At 47.7% G+C, this 18,255-nt stretch overlaps 9 protein-coding genes across 9 annotated transcripts; 6 read left to right on the plus strand and 3 right to left on the minus strand.

The window, feature by feature from the left end:
- Positions 1–309: 309 nt before the first annotated feature.
- Positions 310–1,881, minus strand: N7520_009997 (phosphatidate cytidylyltransferase; the record flags this gene model as incomplete). Its single annotated transcript, XM_057143931.1, has 2 exons — positions 310–1,803; positions 1,870–1,881. The coding sequence occupies 2 exons, from the start codon at positions 1,879–1,881 to the stop codon at positions 310–312; spliced, it is 1,506 nt and encodes a 501-aa protein (XP_056993219.1).
- A 345-nt stretch (positions 1,882–2,226) lies between these two features.
- Positions 2,227–4,969, plus strand: N7520_009998 (baculoviral IAP repeat-containing protein; the record flags this gene model as incomplete). Its single annotated transcript, XM_057143932.1, has 4 exons — positions 2,227–2,364; positions 2,417–2,713; positions 2,764–2,873; positions 2,926–4,969. 4 exons carry the CDS (start codon positions 2,227–2,229, stop codon positions 4,967–4,969), a joined length of 2,589 nt encoding a protein of 862 aa, XP_056993220.1.
- Positions 4,970–5,189: 220 nt separating this feature from the next.
- Positions 5,190–5,804, minus strand: N7520_009999 (U4/U6-U5 snRNP complex subunit SNU23; the record flags this gene model as incomplete). Its single annotated transcript, XM_057143933.1, has 1 exon — positions 5,190–5,804. One exon carries the CDS (start codon positions 5,802–5,804, stop codon positions 5,190–5,192), a length of 615 nt encoding a protein of 204 aa, XP_056993221.1.
- A 444-nt stretch (positions 5,805–6,248) lies between these two features.
- Positions 6,249–6,892, plus strand: N7520_010000 (uncharacterized protein; the record flags this gene model as incomplete). The annotated part of the gene is made up of 3 exons (XM_057143934.1): positions 6,249–6,675; positions 6,738–6,795; positions 6,853–6,892. The coding sequence occupies 3 exons, from the start codon at positions 6,249–6,251 to the stop codon at positions 6,890–6,892; spliced, it is 525 nt and encodes a 174-aa protein (XP_056993222.1).
- Positions 6,893–8,071: 1,179 nt separating this feature from the next.
- On the plus strand, positions 8,072–9,861 carry N7520_010001 (uncharacterized protein; the record flags this gene model as incomplete). Its single annotated transcript, XM_057143935.1, has 4 exons — positions 8,072–8,118; positions 8,172–8,196; positions 8,384–8,829; positions 8,886–9,861. 4 exons carry the CDS (start codon positions 8,072–8,074, stop codon positions 9,859–9,861), a joined length of 1,494 nt encoding a protein of 497 aa, XP_056993223.1.
- A 781-nt stretch (positions 9,862–10,642) lies between these two features.
- N7520_010002 (blue light-inducible protein Bli-3) lies at positions 10,643–11,376 on the plus strand (the record flags this gene model as incomplete). Its single annotated transcript, XM_057143936.1, has 3 exons — positions 10,643–10,846; positions 10,896–11,304; positions 11,354–11,376. The coding sequence occupies 3 exons, from the start codon at positions 10,643–10,645 to the stop codon at positions 11,374–11,376; spliced, it is 636 nt and encodes a 211-aa protein (XP_056993224.1).
- Positions 11,377–13,076: 1,700 nt separating this feature from the next.
- On the plus strand, positions 13,077–13,970 carry N7520_010003 (uncharacterized protein; the record flags this gene model as incomplete). Its single annotated transcript, XM_057143937.1, has 4 exons — positions 13,077–13,277; positions 13,336–13,346; positions 13,417–13,532; positions 13,582–13,970. 4 exons carry the CDS (start codon positions 13,077–13,079, stop codon positions 13,968–13,970), a joined length of 717 nt encoding a protein of 238 aa, XP_056993225.1.
- Positions 13,971–14,429: 459 nt separating this feature from the next.
- Positions 14,430–15,922, minus strand: N7520_010004 (transcriptional regulator SPT3; the record flags this gene model as incomplete). Its single annotated transcript, XM_057143938.1, has 3 exons — positions 14,430–14,435; positions 14,486–15,313; positions 15,362–15,922. The coding sequence occupies 3 exons, from the start codon at positions 15,920–15,922 to the stop codon at positions 14,430–14,432; spliced, it is 1,395 nt and encodes a 464-aa protein (XP_056993226.1).
- A 909-nt stretch (positions 15,923–16,831) lies between these two features.
- Positions 16,832–17,789, plus strand: dph5 (diphthine synthase; the record flags this gene model as incomplete). The annotated part of the gene is made up of 3 exons (XM_057143939.1): positions 16,832–16,966; positions 17,016–17,140; positions 17,192–17,789. The coding sequence occupies 3 exons, from the start codon at positions 16,832–16,834 to the stop codon at positions 17,787–17,789; spliced, it is 858 nt and encodes a 285-aa protein (XP_056993227.1).
- Positions 17,790–18,255: the final 466 nt, after the last annotated feature.

The raw sequence follows: 18,255 nt of genomic DNA on the forward strand, positions 1-18,255 counted from the left end.
TGGCGGGGATGTAATGTAAGTCGAGATTTGGAACATTTAAAGCGGAATCGGTCGACTCACCCGGAATGACTCAGACCATGAAGTTATGACTCTTGACTCTATCAAACATTTGAAACAATTTTGAACTATTCCGGTTGAGTGTTGTATGTACACCTAATAATTCTATAGCTTGAGAGCAATCTCTTATGCAATGTGGATTTTGCAGATGCACAATGCTGGATACAATATTGAAGCCAATGCCAATGCCAACGCCCCACGAATGCCGGTCTACCAATGACCCACCACAATGTCCAACATTGAAGGTTTCGGTTACTCTTTCTTTGAGTCAGCCTTCGTAGCTGCCGCCCTGGCAACTGACTGGGACTTTTTGTGCTTCTCGCGCTTCTCTTTGATATACTGATAGGTCTTCGCAAAACCAGCAGTCAAGGGGCCCTTGATGGTTTGAATTGTGCTTGGCCATCGGATCGTCTTCATGATTGACGTTGACACCTCCTCTTGCAGTTTCTCATCACTAGCAATGCGGCGCTCAAAGGGACCTCCCTGTGGTCGGCGGACGATCTCCTGTGATTCATTGTTTTCCGCCATCATCTTGTTAAACTCCGCGCGGGGGATCGCGTAGCGGCCCTGGTATTGGAAGTACAGCTTTTCGCGGAACGCTTCTGGAAGACGGCGAACCATGTTTCCGCGGCGGATCGGGTCCATATCCTGCGCCATCCCCATGATAGCATCCGGGTCGTCGATCCAATTAGTCTGGCTGCAGCGCGAGTCCTGGAAAGAGACATTGGGCATATTGTTGATGAGAGGAGCATATAGACGACGGAAGTGTGTCATCTGTCCGGAAACAATATTGCGCACCTTTCCTGGGTCCTCTGCCGGTAGCACCATACGCAAGTCGCCCATGTAACTGATACCCGCGATGGTGCTGTAGAGTTCAAACTCGCTAAATCGCTCGGGAAGTAGAAGCAGAGCCACTCGTAAAGCGGACAAGAGATTCATCTGATTGGCCAATCGCACCTTGGGATGGTCGCGGAGGATCTTGACAGGCTTTTGCAAGCGTCCGGCAAGGTATAAGGTATCCCATCGGGTAAGGTCTTGGCACAGCGTATCCAAATTCACAACGCCATATTTAATCAACGTTCCACTTACTGTAATATGAGTATTGAAATAGACGCCCGCCCCAAATCGGTCCTGGACCTGGGAAACTGCATATGAACCGAGGGAGCCCAAGCCAGAATAGTGATCACGGTGCTGGTTGAGGTTCAGTGCATGCCAATGCTGAGAGTAAGATACGCCAAAGATGAAGTCGATCATCTTCCCCGGCCCCTGCTGCATCTTTTTGATGGCGGCCGGCGCCGATGGATGGGTTGGCGTGGAGGAATCTGCACTGCCATTCTGCGCAAAGACCCCAGATCCGTAGGCGAACGCATACCGGATGGGTGCCTTGAATTGCCACAGAATCTGTCGCAGGGCTTCTTTGAATTCCTGATTGATGATCATGTGTTGGTTGACCCCAAAGTCCTTCGATGGAAGCTCGGAGAAATTGGAGATTTGGAGGTTCGGATTATAGTCCCAGTCGGTGTCGGACAACGAAGATGAAGTAGAGAACGAAGCGGACGAAGAAGATGAGGATGCATTGTATAATATTGGTGAGGAACTGGCATTCGCAGATCGGATCAAAGGAGAGTCTAGATTCGAGCGGGAATCGATTGCGAAACAACGACCTGAAGCGGGCAACCTCGGGAGAGTCGAGTAACGAGAATGAGGGCGGGAGAGGAAGCTGGGGGCGCTACCCCGGGAAATAATCTAGAAAAAGGAGGATTAGCATCATCGTTGCCTGGCATTTATTTCGATCAACTTGGGGTTCCGTACGGCTGATCGCATCGCGGTTCGGATAAGGAGCGGAGCACACGGCTCAAAATAGATCAAGAAGTATCACAGCGCCTGATCATACAATTGAGTGAGAGAAGTCAATGGAAAGAGCAGATGGGTTAAATCAGTCCCACGCTGGTTCAACAATAAATTCCAACTATTTCCGTGAGTCTGACGTCGGAAGCGATGACATAATACATCACGTGAAATCGCGTTGTTATGCGAAACGTTATCGACGGATGTAAACAGACCAGACCGCAAAACATCGACAACCCCGCGGCCTCGACAACCAGCACCGGCTTTTGATTCCCAACTTGGGACTGAGGACCGACTGAGTTGTATCCAAACACTTACAATATGGGATCGGAAATGGACACATTCTCGGCCCGTCTGGCCAGCTTCGACGTCGTCCTCAAGCCCGAGAAGCGGAGATCTTCAGGCGTTAAAGGCCCCAGATTTATCGCATGGCCTCATTCAAAGCCCTCACCTACAGAGGTAAATTTCATGTTCCGGAATATCTCGTTCTATTTAACGTGAATTGTTTTAGTTGGCGCAAGCGGGCTTCTTTTACAAACCATATGAAAGCAACCCTGACAACACAACATGTTTCGAGTGCGGCCGCGCATTAGATGGATGGGAGGAGGAAGACAACCCAATTACAGAGCATCTCAAGCATTCCCCGGACTGTGGATGGGCGATTACCATGGATATCCAGCAAAACAGCTCTAATCCCTCTGCTATCGAGGACCCTACTAGCGATCGCATCACACAAGCGCGATTGGCAACGTTTGGATCAGCGTGGCCTCACGATGAGAAACCCGGTTGGATCTGCCAATCTGAGAAGGTATTTGAAGTTGGTCTCTTCATTTGAGCCCTTGCTGATGGAAATGATAGATGGTCGAAGGCGGATGGTATTTCTGCCCAACGGAAGAGAGTGACGATTTGGCCAGCTGCGCCTACTGCAAGCTTTCCTTGGATGGTTGGGAGCCTACAGATGATCCATTGTAAGTCTCGATAATTCCTACCCGTTACAGACGAGAACTGACACCTTCCTAGTGAGGAACACTACCGCCGCTCATCCGAGTGCTCCTTCTTCGTGTTTGCACAGCCCCCCGGAAAGAAAGGCAAAGGATCGAAATTAAAAAATCCACGCGTTTCCAAGGCATCGTCTCGTCTCTCGACTCAATCCGTCGGCACCACTACATCTGAAGCCCCAGATATGGACGATGAATCGATGGACCAAAGCATCATTTCACAGACTAGCGCCAAACCTAAACCCACGAAGAAAGGAGCCAAGGGCAAGGGAAAATCCAAAAATAAGAAAGAGGAAGTTGAGGCCGACAGTCAGATGGAGATTGACAGTGTTGAACCCGAGCCGGAGCCCGAAGCCCCTAAGATCAAACGCACAGGCCGAGGAAAGAAGAGAGTCAGTGAGGAAATGGCGCGGGATGAATCCGAGCCTCTGGCTGAGCCTGAGCTGTCGATTGAACCACCCAGCAAACGCCGAAACACGAGAACCCGAAGCAGCAGCGTCTCTCAGGCTTATAGTGAGGCTGAGTATGAGATGCCAGATGCAGCTCCGATTGATGAAGCTCAAGAAGAGCCCAAGAAGAGTCGTAAGGGATCGAAGAAGACTAGCAAGGGCCATAAGGCTTCCGATGCCTCGGTCGCGTCCAAATCCACTTCCAAATCTCGCCTACCACGCGACTCGGAATTAGATGCTGCTATTGAGGCAGGTCTCGAGGCGGATGAACCGGAGCCTGTCGAACCTGAACCACCGATAGAGCCAGAGCCCGAGCCCGAACCGGAACCTGAGGTTGAGCCCGCCCCCCGTGCTAAGAAGACCAAAACGAGCAAGAAGACCAAGGCTGCCAAGGCGACTGAGCCAGCACGGGAGTTGGAAGATTCCAGCCGCGAAGAGCAACCTGAAGCCAGTGCCGAGCCCGCTGTCGATACTATGGACGTGACAGAGGAGCTAGCTGAACCAGCTCCCAAGGCTAAGGCCGTCAAGGGTAAGAAGAAGGGAACAAAGAAGACCAAGAAGGAAGAGAGCAAGTCAAAGACCCCGAAATCTCGAGAGTCTGACAACAAAGTCACGCCTGATGACCAACTTATGGAAGAGCAACACGCGTCATTCGTGTCGGTTGAAATCATCAGCCAAGAGCGCAAATCCGAGCGCGAACCCGAACCTCAGCCTGAACCTCAAGCTGAACCCGAACCAGAGCTCCAACCTGAGCCGGAAGCTGAGCCGGAAGTGCACACGCCCGAGAAGCCTGTGACTAAAAAATCTTCGAAGAAGGAAGACAAGGCAAAGAAATCCAAAAAGTCCAAAAAGAAGGAGCCATCTCCCTCCCCTGAGCCGGTGGTAGAGACTGTTGAAGAACCTATTTCAGAGGAACAACCTATGTCTCCATCCGTAGATGAAGAGTGGGGAACTCCAGATGATCTACCTGACCAACTTGAGATGCTTGTACCTGCAGAATCTTCTCCAGAGCCGACTAAACAGCGGACACCCGTGCCACCCAAGACGGCCAAACGATTCAGCGACATTCCCCAGGAGGATCATCTCACCGAGTCTATCACGAAATCACAAGACTCCCGAGGACGCTTCCGAAGGGCATCTCAAGCATCTAGGCAATCTATGTCACCCCTGCCAGCCCACCAGCACACACCGTCAATGTCCCCTCAATCCTCTGATGCAGAGAACCGACCTCCGTCGTCTCGGCCATCAACATCCCGTCCAGCTGCTCCACCAGCAGAGCCGCAGGATCGGACCCCCCGGGCAGCAGCCACGCCGTCACCATCTAAACACAATTTCAACGGCGGTTTCCCGGCTTCCGGTCATCCTTGGACCCCAGTAGACATTGATGAAGTTCTGTTTGGCGATTCCAGTGACAAGGAGAATGCCGATCTCTCCGGATTATTCAAGCGAGGACTGACTAGTCCAGAGAAGAAGATGACGGTGGAGGAATGGATTAAGTGGAATGCGAAGAACGGTGAGGAGCGGCTCAAGCGTGAATGCGAGCGGCTCGTCAGCCAGTTCGAGAAAGAGGGCAGTCGAGGCATGCAACGCCTCGAGGCCATCGAGTGTATTGATTAAACGAGCATACGCGTTTCCTTGGTGTTTGGTCATTTGTTTTAGGTTGGAACTGGCGTCTTCGGGAGGTTATCATGAATATTGTCACATTTCTAAATAATGCAATGGAAATAATTCCCCACGAATCCGATATTGAGTAAAAAACCAAGATAAAGATGAGCCTGAAACGCCATGGGTATCATAAGTAGCCCGTATCCACGATTCCAATTTTGAATCTCAGTCATCAGGCGATAATCCCCAATCGACCTTCCCAGCCATCATCTTCCTTCTTAACACCATCACCACCCTTCCGACGCTTCTCATTCCGCTTGCGCCTCCGTTCCTCCCTCTCCTTCGCCTCAATCTCCTCCCGCTCCCGCAAGCGCTCCCCAAGATCCAACTGCCACGCCTTCCTCTCCTCTTCCTCCCGAACCCTCTTCCGATGCATCAACATCCTCAGCCTCTCCCGCACCTCTCCAACCGAAGCGCGCATCACATCCCCACTCTGCCCAGTCGCAATCAAATGCTGCTTGCTATTGTAGTGCTCCACAAGTTGAATATTGTCCTTGAATGTAAGATCACAGTCCGCGCAGTAGAATCCCGCTCCACGTCCACGTTTTCCGATCGCTGACCCCGCCGGCACGATGGTCGTTTTTCCCACCATGGACGCCACATCTAGTCGGCTGCTGCGGGCTGTTGTAGCCTCCAGGGAGCTGTAGTCGACTGGGGCATGGTATTTCTTGCCGAGGAGTTTGGCTTCGTAGCGGGCTTTGCCTTCTGCTTTGCGCTTTGCTTCTTCGTCGGCGGCCTTTTTGGTGTAGGCTTCGCGATCCCAGGATTTGGTAACGACGTCTGACATGCTTGTGGGTTGGTTGGGTTGGTCTTGTAAGGATGAAGTGTGGAGGTTTAAGCTTCTTAGTTATTTGAGGTCCGTGGCGGTGTTATGTAAGCGAATATCGTCCTCGGCATTTCCAAGGTTCCTGTTCAGTAGGATTATGTTGGTATCTGAATCATTCTATATTATTTATTATTTCATGATGAATAACATTGAATTCAATCTATAGCTAATAATTTTAGATGATTACCTATCACGTGGTGAGTTTATTGTCTTTTATTGCAGCCTCTAACCTCAGGCAACCTTCAAAAGTAACCTCACTATCTAACCGAAGTAACTTCCTTTGACTAACCTACTACGGTAAGCAACCAACGTGGCTGAAACAGGCAGCCGTGTTGTAACTACATGTATATATATTCAAAGTCCAGTCCCGGTAATTCCAATATAGGTTTCCATTCACAAAACAAAATGCAAATCTCAACACAGTCTACCCCCACGGGAGTGCTTTTATTAGATCTCCCTTCGGAAATCCATATGCAAATAACCTCCTTCCTCTCATACCCGGATGCTTTGGCTTTAAAACACACTAGTCGCTATTTCTACGACATGGTCTATACAGGTGTACACCTAAAAGTCGAATGGCTCGTCGAGCGATTCGAGCGGAAGCTTGAATGTCCAATGGAGAAATGCTCATTTCGCACCGATGAATCCTTTTGCAATGAACGAGTTCGCCAAATTATGGAACGTCGCCGGTGGCATCTTGAATGTCGGCGTGTACCTGGTGGTTGCTGGGTGGTGGAGGGTCAGACTTGTCGAACAGATCTAGTGCCATCCTGGTTGAAGAGAGCTCGGACACGAAAACGGATTGAGTACGTTGGTTTATTGATGCGAGAAGGTTCGTGTATAAATCATGCTCAAGTACCGTGTAAACTTCATTACTGACTTGATCGGATGCAGCGGTTATTGTTGTTATTCTTGCATTTTTGATTAAAGTATCGTGGGTGCTACTTAGAAGGTAAATTTTTATAGCAATACATATATTCAAGGGTGCAACTGCTGACTAGTCTCGCAGATCATACAACGGGGTCCCAAACTTTGCGGTCACTTTTTAATTTTCTAAATCACCTAAAAAGTTGTACTTTTAATAAATCATAATAACACCACCATGCGTACCTTTGGCACCATCATTACCGGAAATCGATCCCAAGGGGGCAAATTATCCGATATTATACGCTCATCAATTATGACTGCCTACTTAGGACTTTCTAGTATCCTATAGTATCTATACTATAGAATAGCCACCACACTCTCTAGATCTAAGCCCGATTAAACCCTATCAGGGTCTTTTCAAACATGTAGTTCTCAAGCTGCGTCCAGATGTCCGTTATACTAGTGGATCGCTAGTAGCGTGGACTAAATTATATGACCTGTTGAAGAAAGCGTGGCGGTTAATCGAAATGCTATTGATAGTCTATTTCGGTCATTCCCGGGGCGTATGGAGGTAGTACGTCGGGCTGATAGTTTTTACACAAAATATCAAAGATACGATAGCAGCGGGATACCATTGTCTCTATCATATTTAAAGTGCGTCAACAAATTGTGATTCGTTGATGTATTACAATTTAATTAAAGTATGCGGTTAGTAAAATGGTAGAAAACTTATTATATGAGCGACCCCAAACTTATGGACAGGGGGTGTACTAGCCCTTTTTTACTAGCCTCTGCCTTATATCCCCCATCACCTGCCAGGTAGTTTTAAAGCCACTTAAGTCTTTGACCTCCTCCACCAATCCCCGCAAGTCAAGCATTAATTTTTTACAGTGCTGATTTGGTTGCTCACCAAATCGCTGCTAATCGACTCGGCCTCTCGACTGTTTGCAGCGCTTAGCACTCGAAAACCAGCAAATGAGGCTGAGATACCCCTCACTTGGGCACATGACTTGTTATTACAAACTTTTTTGACAACGAGCATACCATAATATGAGCTGATTCTGCAATGCTGTCGGTAAACTTTTCCGGGGTAAATATAAATGGGATTCAGGTTGGGGTGAAATCTGGTCAGATTCATCTTCATCCAGGTAGGTCTAGCACATCGAAACATGTTGGGTACAAATTGACTGACAAATTATGCGTAATCATATCAATAAAGGACAAGATTTTGCGCAGAAACGGAGACTGGAAACTCTCGCATGGCTCTCTTCTTCTCCAAATACTCGGACTCATCACCGAATTCGTCAAGTCATCATCCCCGGGACCAGCGCCTGGCTATTATCCAGACCTGAATTTGAAAAATGGAGAAATACGCCAAATTCAGCACTCTTCTGGCTTCATGGTCCTCGTAAGTCCTTCCACGGATATAGTCGTGAGAACGCGCCCATAACATAATCATAGCTGGCTTCGGAAAGAAATCAATTGTGTGAGTAACCCCGGGTGAAAAGTATACATGGCTAATAACCAATTAGATCTACGGCTATCGAGCGAATTACGCAGCGCATAGACGAAGATAACACACAGATCCTAAATTACTTCTATTGCTTGAACGACACACTCTCTCAGCGCCTGTTTCTATTATGTTAACCTTCTTGCATCAACTCCTTGCCCAGTTGCCCCTTGGCTTTAACACTATCGAGGAGAAATACGATAATTGGGCCTTTCGAGGTCTTGACCACGAATCCATTCAGTACGACGAAGTCTGGTCCCTGTTCTGCGCTGCCACTGAGCAATATAAGCGGATATATTTGATCATCGATGGGCATGAAGAAATCGAGCCTCATGAACAAGGGCGGTTCCTGGATGCAATAAGCCATCTCTTCGCCAAAGGTGCAGCCCATTGCAAAGTTGCAATCTCAATTCGCGATTCTCCAGAGATCAGTCACCTTGATAGACATCACCACTTGAGAATTTGCCCATCTGACAATGAGGATGACATTCGCAACTTAGTTATTACAAGGATAGGAAAGAACAGTCAAATGAGTCTGTTTGGACGAGATATTAGCTCTGAAACTAAGGAATACCTGCTCCATTTTCTCGTACAGCGTTCTCGAGGAATGTAGGTGTCTTATCTCGACGAAGGTCAGAGAAGCAATTCTTGTGACCCAGATGCAGGATTCTATGGGTACAGTTGCAGCTCGACGAGCTTGTCCATGCAACAACGTATGACGAGATGGTGTCTCTTATTGATAAATTCCCTACAGGTCTCAAATCTTTATATCGTAGCCTCTGGGACCGTGTCAATCGGCAACGGGGATCCAAACGCATTTTGGCTTGCGCTGTCTTGGAGCTCTTTACCTTCACAGAATATCCAATCAGGCTGAACTGCATGAAGCGAGTGATTGAACAGAGAACGCAATCCGCAAGCCTATATGCGGATGACATCAATCTAACTCTGATTCTACACGTTTGCCACAGTATGGTAGCGTATGATGAGCGACTCGATACGCTCCATTTTGTTCATACGACAGCACGCCATTACTTGGCAAAGAGACTAGATGCGCAGCTTGCTCATGCGTGGCTTGCAGAGACTTGGCTGCAAGAGCTCCTCCGCTTTGCGTCCACTTCCTCATCTACATTGGATTACACCAATATTGAGTCATCGAACGCTTCTGGTGTTGATGTGGCGGTCAATTTTACATTGTGTGCTGCAATGAGCTGGCACTACCACAGCCGCAATTGCACAAAAACACCAAGATACAAGAACACAGAGTTCGCTTTTCTATCTCATGCAACAGCGCCAGGTGTGTGGATACGAATTCTTAATTCAGCGGATGGTGTTCGCAGTAGCAGACTCCGCACGCTACTGGGTTTTCTTCGGGTATGCCCGAAGAAAATGGATTCTCTTTTCCTAGTCGCGTGCTTCTTCCGCCTCGACGGCATCTTCACCACTAGCCTGGCGAGTGGCGAGATTACCACGGGCAAGAATATCAAAATTCCGTCGTGGGATCACATCCGCACGTGCATTTCGTGGGCTGGTCGATTTTCTTCGTCTTCCTCATGGCAAACCCCAGAACAGATCATTGCAGAATACGCTAGAATGACCATCAAGAGTCTGGGGTATTTGGGGGAGTTGTTTTTGATTGCTTGAGTAGTACTTGGTGGGAGTAGAAAGAATATGGATTTCACAAGCAAATTGGTTACATGATAGTACTATAGTGGACTATAAGGCTTATATGGCCAGCTCATACTTCCCCAAGTAGATGTGGTAGTGTAGTAGCGTCCAGTATATACTACTAGTCGAGCTAGTGTCTACAATGGCTCACCGATGGACTTGTCCTTTAATTCTTGGCCATGTGCTGTGGCATGGAAGCGTTAAAATGTCCTTGTGTTAACTATCATCCCCTGTAATGCTTTATGTTTCCAATAGTCAGACCAAAGACGTTGCATCAATCAGCCAGGTATGCTATTAACGCTGGAAGGGCACAAGAACTTGGCGTCCTTAATATTTCAAGGCAATGCAAATGAGAGCTGTAATAAATCTCAAATAGCACTTCCATACAAGCTGCAGCCCTGATATTACCCGGCTTATTATGATGTGTACTATTTGAATGTGATGGCTTGTGCATACTATAAGCTGAATAAACAGACTTTTAGTCTAGTGGAAGAACCAGGAAACCTTATTTGTCTTTGAAACGAAATTATTACAAGGAACAGGTTCGTTCTAATTAACCCTTGAAACATGTATGATGATGTAAGGCAGCAGGTTGTGTTGTTGCAACTCGATCGATCCGATCCTGATCATCGTCATTGACGTCACAACGACGTTGCCCAGATTCCAATGCAAACACCTCCGGAGCCCAGAAGCTATATAATCCCCTTAAGGCAAATTTAATTCACAAATCATTTCTCAGTTCATCAATTAATTAACCATGTCTGCCGCCCCCTCTATCAACACCAGCACCGGCCAACATGCCGTGGATCCGTATAAGACGCAGAACTTCGAAGATCCTCCTCTTCCACAGAAGATTGAAGACCTAGCCGCTTTTATTTCGGAAGTCAAGTTTGGCATGTTGACGACAAAGCAATCGGAGGGTGACTTTCTAGCTTCGCGATGCATGGCTTTGGCTGCACAGGTAATCCTCTATACCTCCTTTCCAAAACACAATCTAACAATTCAACTAGGAACACGGCGGCATCGACCTCATCTTCCACACAAACCTCTTCTCCGGCAAAACAATGGACCTAACCGCCCACCCCCAAGAAACCAACATGTCCTTCCTAGACCCAATTTCCGGCGCCTGGGCTTCCATCTCCGGCACAGCAAGCGTCGTCGCCGACGCGGCTACAGTGCAAAAATACTACTCGCCAGCACTGAAAGCCTGGTTGGGCGATATGGGCGATGGCGTACACGATGGTGGGCCCTCTGATCCGCGCATTGGCGTGATCAAGCTGGAAGCCAAGCTGGCGACGCACGTTGCTGCGCGGAAGGGAGTCATCGGTAGAGCAGTTGATACCGTTAAGGGAGTTGTGCAAGGGACTGTCCCTCCTGTCAACTCTATCCGGGAGTTAAGTATGGAGGAGCTGGCTGAATGTATGATTATTTTCCCCTCCATCTGGAATTTATGCTAATGATTGTATAGGGCGTCGGACACATCAGGAATAATATCGCATTAATAAGAATGTTAGCTCACTCGATGTATCTAATCCAGATGTTTTCTCTGGCTCTTGAAGCATAGGAAACGCAATAGTGTCATGAAATAACATAGACTTTGAACAGATATTCGGCTAGGGTTCTAATTACCAGAGGGGTAACTACGTACCATATTTCTCTCCACCTCCTGGATTCGCCGCAGGGCCTATGAAAATTATTTGAATGTGCTCATTACAGCTTATTCTCTTCTAGCATTGCAAGAGTGTCACGTAACACGATGCGAGCTTCGGATTTGCTATTGTTAGAAATCCAGTCATAATTCGCAATGATTCGCCTGCATGGCCACTCCCTTGGTCATGATCGAGAGTAGTTGCCGATAAGCCTAACAATCTGTAGCGATCCGTACGCCAAACAGCTCGTCGGTGGGGACTTTCCTGTTTTGCCCAATGAAAATGTTCATCACCGGTGAGAGCCATTTCCACGTGTAATATTTATAAAGAAGGCATTTCCCTTGGCGTCCGAAACACTATTTGAGAATTCGAGATCAAGGTGAGTCCGTCCCTTCTTGTGCAATGCCTCTAATTCTCTTCCTATCTGTATAGCCCATTACATCTGTAGAGAATTACTTACGGCTATTCGCTCCGAGTTGCTGGTGATTTGCGATGATGGCAAAAGTAAGCAGAAAAGCGCGACAGGAGGTGGGCACTACTAATACGGAAGTAGAATTGAATGGGACAGGAAATCATATACGTATATTTTCATTATATACATATAACTGTATGAAAACACATGAGGCTGGATTACTACCAGCCCTAGACCTTGAGTTGACTTTAATTACGTCAGGTCTTGCTTTGGCCATCTAATCTGATATATTTTCATGTGAGCTCAAGTGCTTAAGGGATTACTCTGAAGGAACGGCCAAACAGCCTGTACACAAGAAATGGGACATGCATTATCCGTGACAAAAACAGAATGACAAGAAAATCCACCTATGCCAATATACACGTAGTGCTTACCTTTGCTTTTAGCGGGGTTCTTGAGTCTAGACTATGAAACCATCTATCCTATTGGTGCATACTAAATAGCCTCATGCAACAAATTCAATAGTATGTCAAGTCTCCCGGCTTTTCCGGATTAAAATCCACATTCACCCAGTACACCTAGTATATACAAAAGCAGAAAGGACATGAAGAACTGAGAAACATGGAGAAATATGAAACATGGAGAAATATGAAATAAACATTGTATCTAATGAGAAAGTATAAAAGCCAAGCCCTACTACTCAGGATGGATTACACACTGACGGTACAACTACCCATTCTGAGAAGAGTATAGCCAAGCTTGGAGCTGCGTAATCAAATGACCTCGAGCGTTGCATCGCCGATGCACGTCAGCCTCTATTAAGGTTAGAGGTAAGCCTAGCCCCTGACTAGCTTAGTTCTTGACATTAGCGGTTCTTGAATTGGCCTAGGGCTTACTCGAAAGTATTGGAATATACGTTTTCGTATGTAAGTGCCGAGGGAGGCTTAATTCTAGGTTTTGGCAGGATTCAATTAGGCACCTGGGCAGAAGAAGTACCTGTACTTGTGGATTGATAAGGTTGTATCACTCAAGTGCTGAGGACATATAAGACATGAAATTCACCCCAGGTGCCTAAAACCAAACCTACATACACATATTCTCTTCCATATCAATCTTGGCGCCTTGCTATCATGAAGTACTTGAATGCTGCTCTTCTCGTCGCTGGACTTGGTGGATCATTCGTTCAGGCGGGATATTCCACTGAATGCACGGATCTAACCCTCATTGATGCGTGGCTGATCGGAACCTGCCCCACGGATGATGGCACCGGTGAAATCTCGAGCAGTGTGTACCTTCCTAATAAGATAGAAAATACCCAGGGAAAACTTGCCGTATGTTGAATGACGTTCTATCTCTTTCCGTCATCCCTTGTTAACAAATATATCTTAGTGGAAAGTCGAGTAAGCCACTTGTTCACAGCCCGCCTTCCTCTCGATTAGTTCTAGTTCTATAACTAACACTCATATGTAGCGGCGCTTATTGGGACTCCTGTGAAGACTGTGAACTCATTGACAGCGGATCCACCCTGCAATGCTATTGTGATGGAACCTACTCATCAGAGGATGGAACGACCACCTTAAACCTGGGTAAGTCTAGAACCAAAGGTCCTAATACATACATATTAACTTCTCCCAGAGACATACATCGCAAACTACGATGGTCACCTCCTATCAAACCTAACAGGCGCCATCACCTCAATCCCCAGCAACTCCTCCTACGCAGTACCAACCGATTTCGAAGTCGAGCTGGAATTAAGCAGCTTAAATAACACCTGCTCCGCTATCGGTGCCTATATCACCATGAACGACCCCACAGACTGCTACTACCTCAATCTTGGTGTGGAGTATACCTGGGCGTGTGGCAAATCGATCGATAATGAGGGCTGGGAGATTGTGGCCTTTGCGGCTGAGGATTGCTCAGGCGATGCGGTGGCAACTTATACTCCTGACAATGTTGGGACTTGTTTGACCTTTTCGACTGGGGTGCAGGCTTTCTCGATTACTCCTTTGTGGAATTATGATTAGAGTGCCTGTACGGTAGCAAGAAGGATCGGCACCAATCAACTTGGAGTCCGTTCTCATGACGGAGTCTAAACAAAGTGTTAGTGATGGTGTAGTATATCAATGACTGCCAGATAATCTTTGAGAATGGAGCTCTTATAACAACTACTCGAAGTGGTTATCTGTTCTGCTTCAGGAAGTAGACGGATTTTGATATGGAGGTCTGTCAGGTATCAATACTAGCGAGGAAGTCAAGTTCGCAGCTAAAGTAAACAGATCCGAAATTAGTTTATAATCATCACGAACGCGATGTTCTACAGCTTACTGGAAAACTTATGAAATCACAACAGTGGTTGTATTTGTAACGCGCATCTGAGAGGCCTTGGGCTAAAACTGCAAATAGAGACCGAAAAACAATGGGTATCATGTGAACGCCCCCACACGCATGCAAAAAAAAAAAAAAAAAAAAAATCAAGCCTTCGATTAGATCTAATAGGAATGTCAGCTATATGTAAGCAAAATAATCAAGTGATACTGACCAATCGAAGGGGCAAACGGGCAGGCACACGGCCATTGTGAAGTAGCATAGCCACAGCCTTCTGCGGTGTCGCCTGGAGCTTGCGGTAGGCCTCCCGGATATGACGGGGCTCAATTGGCGTGTGACCTTCCTCAGGAGGGTCAAAGAGGCTAGTTTCGCGCTTGCGCTTCTTTGCGTTCTCGCCGGTGGTCTCAGAGCCGCCGCGGTTCTTCTCGTGATCCTCACGTTCTTTGACCTTCAGCGCCTCTTCGGTCAGAGTCTGCACAATCTCGAAGGTCAGGAATCCGAGGATGTCGACAATGTCGTCGTTTGGCTTGGACTCGGTTACGATACCGAACCCGGCCCACTCGCGGAAACGCTTGCTCTTGCGGTAGGTGAACGATGCTTGGCGGCATTCGGACCAGAAGACATACTCCTCTCGCGTCATGTGTTTGGTGCGCTCATCGGCTGCAGCCAGACGCTGGAGGGTCGCGTAGTTCTGTTCCTCCTCCTCCTCATCCTCTTCATCATCACGCTCAGGAATCTGTACCGAGAAGTAGCTATGAACGTCCCACGCAAGTCCGACCTTGGCGCGCTTGTTCTTAGGCTTAGCGGCTACATCCTGCGGGCCTGCAACGACACCAGCCGCGTCGTCAGCAGCGGCAAAGTCAGCAGCATCGGCACCGCCCTTGTCGTCAGAGTCCTTGACATTCTTGCGGACGTCCTTCCAAGACAGGAAAGTACGGAGACGAGAGACCTTGGCTTTGTCGTGGCGAATCAGAAAAATAAGATCGTCAGTTGAGATAGAGCGTGATCCTCGACGAGTAGCCAGTTGAGTGCTGCGGCCCAACTGTACCAGTATTAGCAGAAAAATAAAAGCCCTGGTAGGGCAACTTACGATTTCCAGGACTTGCTGACGGGTGATATCTTCGATCAGGGTGGTTGTGTCGATTGAAGGTTCAGCAGTTTCTCCAGATACGAACATCATCTTGCAAAAAAAGTCAATAATCGACTCGCTAAAGCTTGGCTCAATCGTAACTGTGGCGTCAATCTCTTGGTTGTCTTCTTCTGTTGAATGGGGGTGATCAGACTCCGAGGTACTATCGATGGCCTGATCATCCGCATCACTTGGGTCGTCTGCAATGATATTCAAATCTCCAAGGCAAAAAGACAATCCAGAGGAAGAAGGTGTAGTGACTGAATTGTTGTCCTCAGATGGTGAGTCATGGCAAACTAGGGCAGGAGCTCTCGTACGCTTTCGTCGAGCCCGGGGTTCGATCTCAGCTGCAGATTCCAGGTCTGCGTCGTAGTCATAATGCTCTGAGCGTTGCTGAAAACCCCGAAGATAACCACCCTGGAGAAAAGAGGATGAATCTTCTGTGAACAGGTCTGAGGATGCAGCCTCGATGTCCTCGGGGGAAATTTGGACAAGACGAGGATCAGATTGGCTAGCCTCCATTTTGACGAGGGCAGAAAGGAAGTGGTCAAATACGATCGTATGATGCTGAAACCGGCAATATGTTCCAAAGCAGAATCAGACTGTTGAAAAGGCTTCAACGTGTAGGATCAATAGATCGGGTGGGAGACATGAATGAAGATGAAAGGTGACGAGAAAGTCAATGGGAATGCAATCTCCTTTGAGGTCTGAAGCTTCGCTTATCGATAAGCGGGAATATCCTCTTGAAGCAATTCATTCCGTCATTCACGGTACATCCCCATTTCTATACCACTCCCCAATTCCGCAATTCATGAGCATGAAAGGCCCATCTTTGACCCAAGATACAGCATTCACACTGGCGACATATTTGCATACAATACAAGATATCCTGTCTTGTATAATATTCCCTTCCTGCTGTCGCATCCAGGGCGCCGCTTGGACATATTCGAATGCGCCGAATACTCCAGACCAAAACCCCCATAATCAAATCTCGAAGACAACCAAGAGATCGAAGACAAACCGACACAGTAAATGAGGTCATGAAGGGGAAGTACTAACCTGCTGAATCTCCTGTCGATACTTTGGCTGACGATCGGACATGGCGCCGGTTTGCGACAGCGGTAACCTTGCGACGAAAGCGCAACTCAATCTCACAGTGACAAAACAATTGGCGGAAACTGAAAGCAGACTTGAATATGATGGACAATGCCCGCGACAAGATCCCCCCTACGCGACAATCAGTATGCAGTGGTGATGACGAGGTTATCTAGGGACGGAAGGTGGTCGATAGCGACGATAGTCGGATCTCGGAGATTCATTTCCGCCGCATTGGAAGGCGGTGATTGAATCTGCCGCGGGGCACGAATTATTTCAAAAACGGGGGGGCATAATTGAATATCCTCAATTGATCTTAAATTCCCATCTTACAAAATGTTGCACCTTGTGGGTCTCGGTCTCGCCGATGAGACTGATATCACTGTCCGCGGACTGGAGATTGTTAAGCGTGCCGAGCGTGTTTATCTAGAGGCATACACTGCTATTCTTCTAGTGGACAAGTCGAAGCTTGTAAGTATACTCGGTTCTAAATCCAAAGCAGCACTAATGATTCGATTAGGAAGCATTTTATGGCCGACCTGTTATCGAGGCCGACCGCGAACTAGTAGAAAGTGGCAGCGATGAGATCCTAGCAGATGCAGACAAAGTCGACATCGCATTCCTAGTCGTCGGTGATCCATTCGGGTATGTCGAACGAAATACTGTTATATGCGTCTTATAGGCTAACAAACCCAGCGCAACAACCCACACTGATCTCGTCCTCCGCGCCCGCGAACTCAACATCAAAACCAATGTCGTCCCCAATGCCTCCATCATGTCCGGAATCGGCTGCACAGGTCTCCAGCTTTACAACTTCGGCCAAACTGTCAGCATGGTGTTCTTCCTGGACAATTGGCGCCCGGCCTCATTCTACGACCGCATAGCCGAGAATGCGCAGATTGGGTTGCACACGCTCGTTCTGCTTGATATCAAGGTTAAGGAGCAGTCGATGGAGAATCTTGCTCGTGGTCGGAGAATCTACGAGCCGCCGCGTTATATGACTGTCGCGCAGTGTGCGCAGCAGATGTTGGAGGTGGAGGAGGATCGGAAGGAGGGTATCTGTGCGCCTGATCGTCTTGCTATGGGTGCTGCGAGAGTTGGTGCGCCGGATCAGAGGCTTGTTGTTGGTACTTTGACGGAGTTGGCGGAGGTGGAGATGGGTGCTCCGTTGCATAGTCTTGTGCTTCTTGGACGGAGGACGCATGATCTCGAGAGGGATTATATTCGCCAGTTTGCGGTTGATGAGGCGACTTTCGATGCTAGTTATGCGAAGTACTACGGTAAGAGTTCATGAGATACCTACGTTTTGATGAACGAATTGAGTTTGTATATTCAGAATAAATAGATATGATTGTATGATCTATTATGAATTTGAGGTTAGCACAGGAGAGTCCTGTCCCTCTGCATCGGATCCAAGATAAAAACTCGGTATCTATATTCTAATGACCACAGTCATTATCCTTCCACCAATCGATTCGAACCAGAAAAAGATGGCAAGGAAACATATGAAACATGAAAGCAGAAACGCCGCAGGACATTAGAAAAAATGGAACATGAATGCAGCAGCAAATGACAATGCAAAAGGGAAATGGTATCCAGACAGGCAGAAAATGACACATGCAGAATGCCTTGGCTGCATCCGAGATATCGCTGCAGCCAAGGCGATGTACTAGAAAGGAAAAAGCAGAAACCCACCGCACCGACACCGAATGACATGCAAGTGTGAAGCAATGTACAGCTCAAACGGAAAATATAACGTA

This window comes from Penicillium odoratum (assembly GCF_028828045.1).
Source record: "Penicillium odoratum strain IBT 22623 chromosome Unknown utg000006l_segment0_segment0, whole genome shotgun sequence".
NCBI lineage: Eukaryota > Fungi > Ascomycota > Eurotiomycetes > Eurotiales > Aspergillaceae > Penicillium > Penicillium odoratum.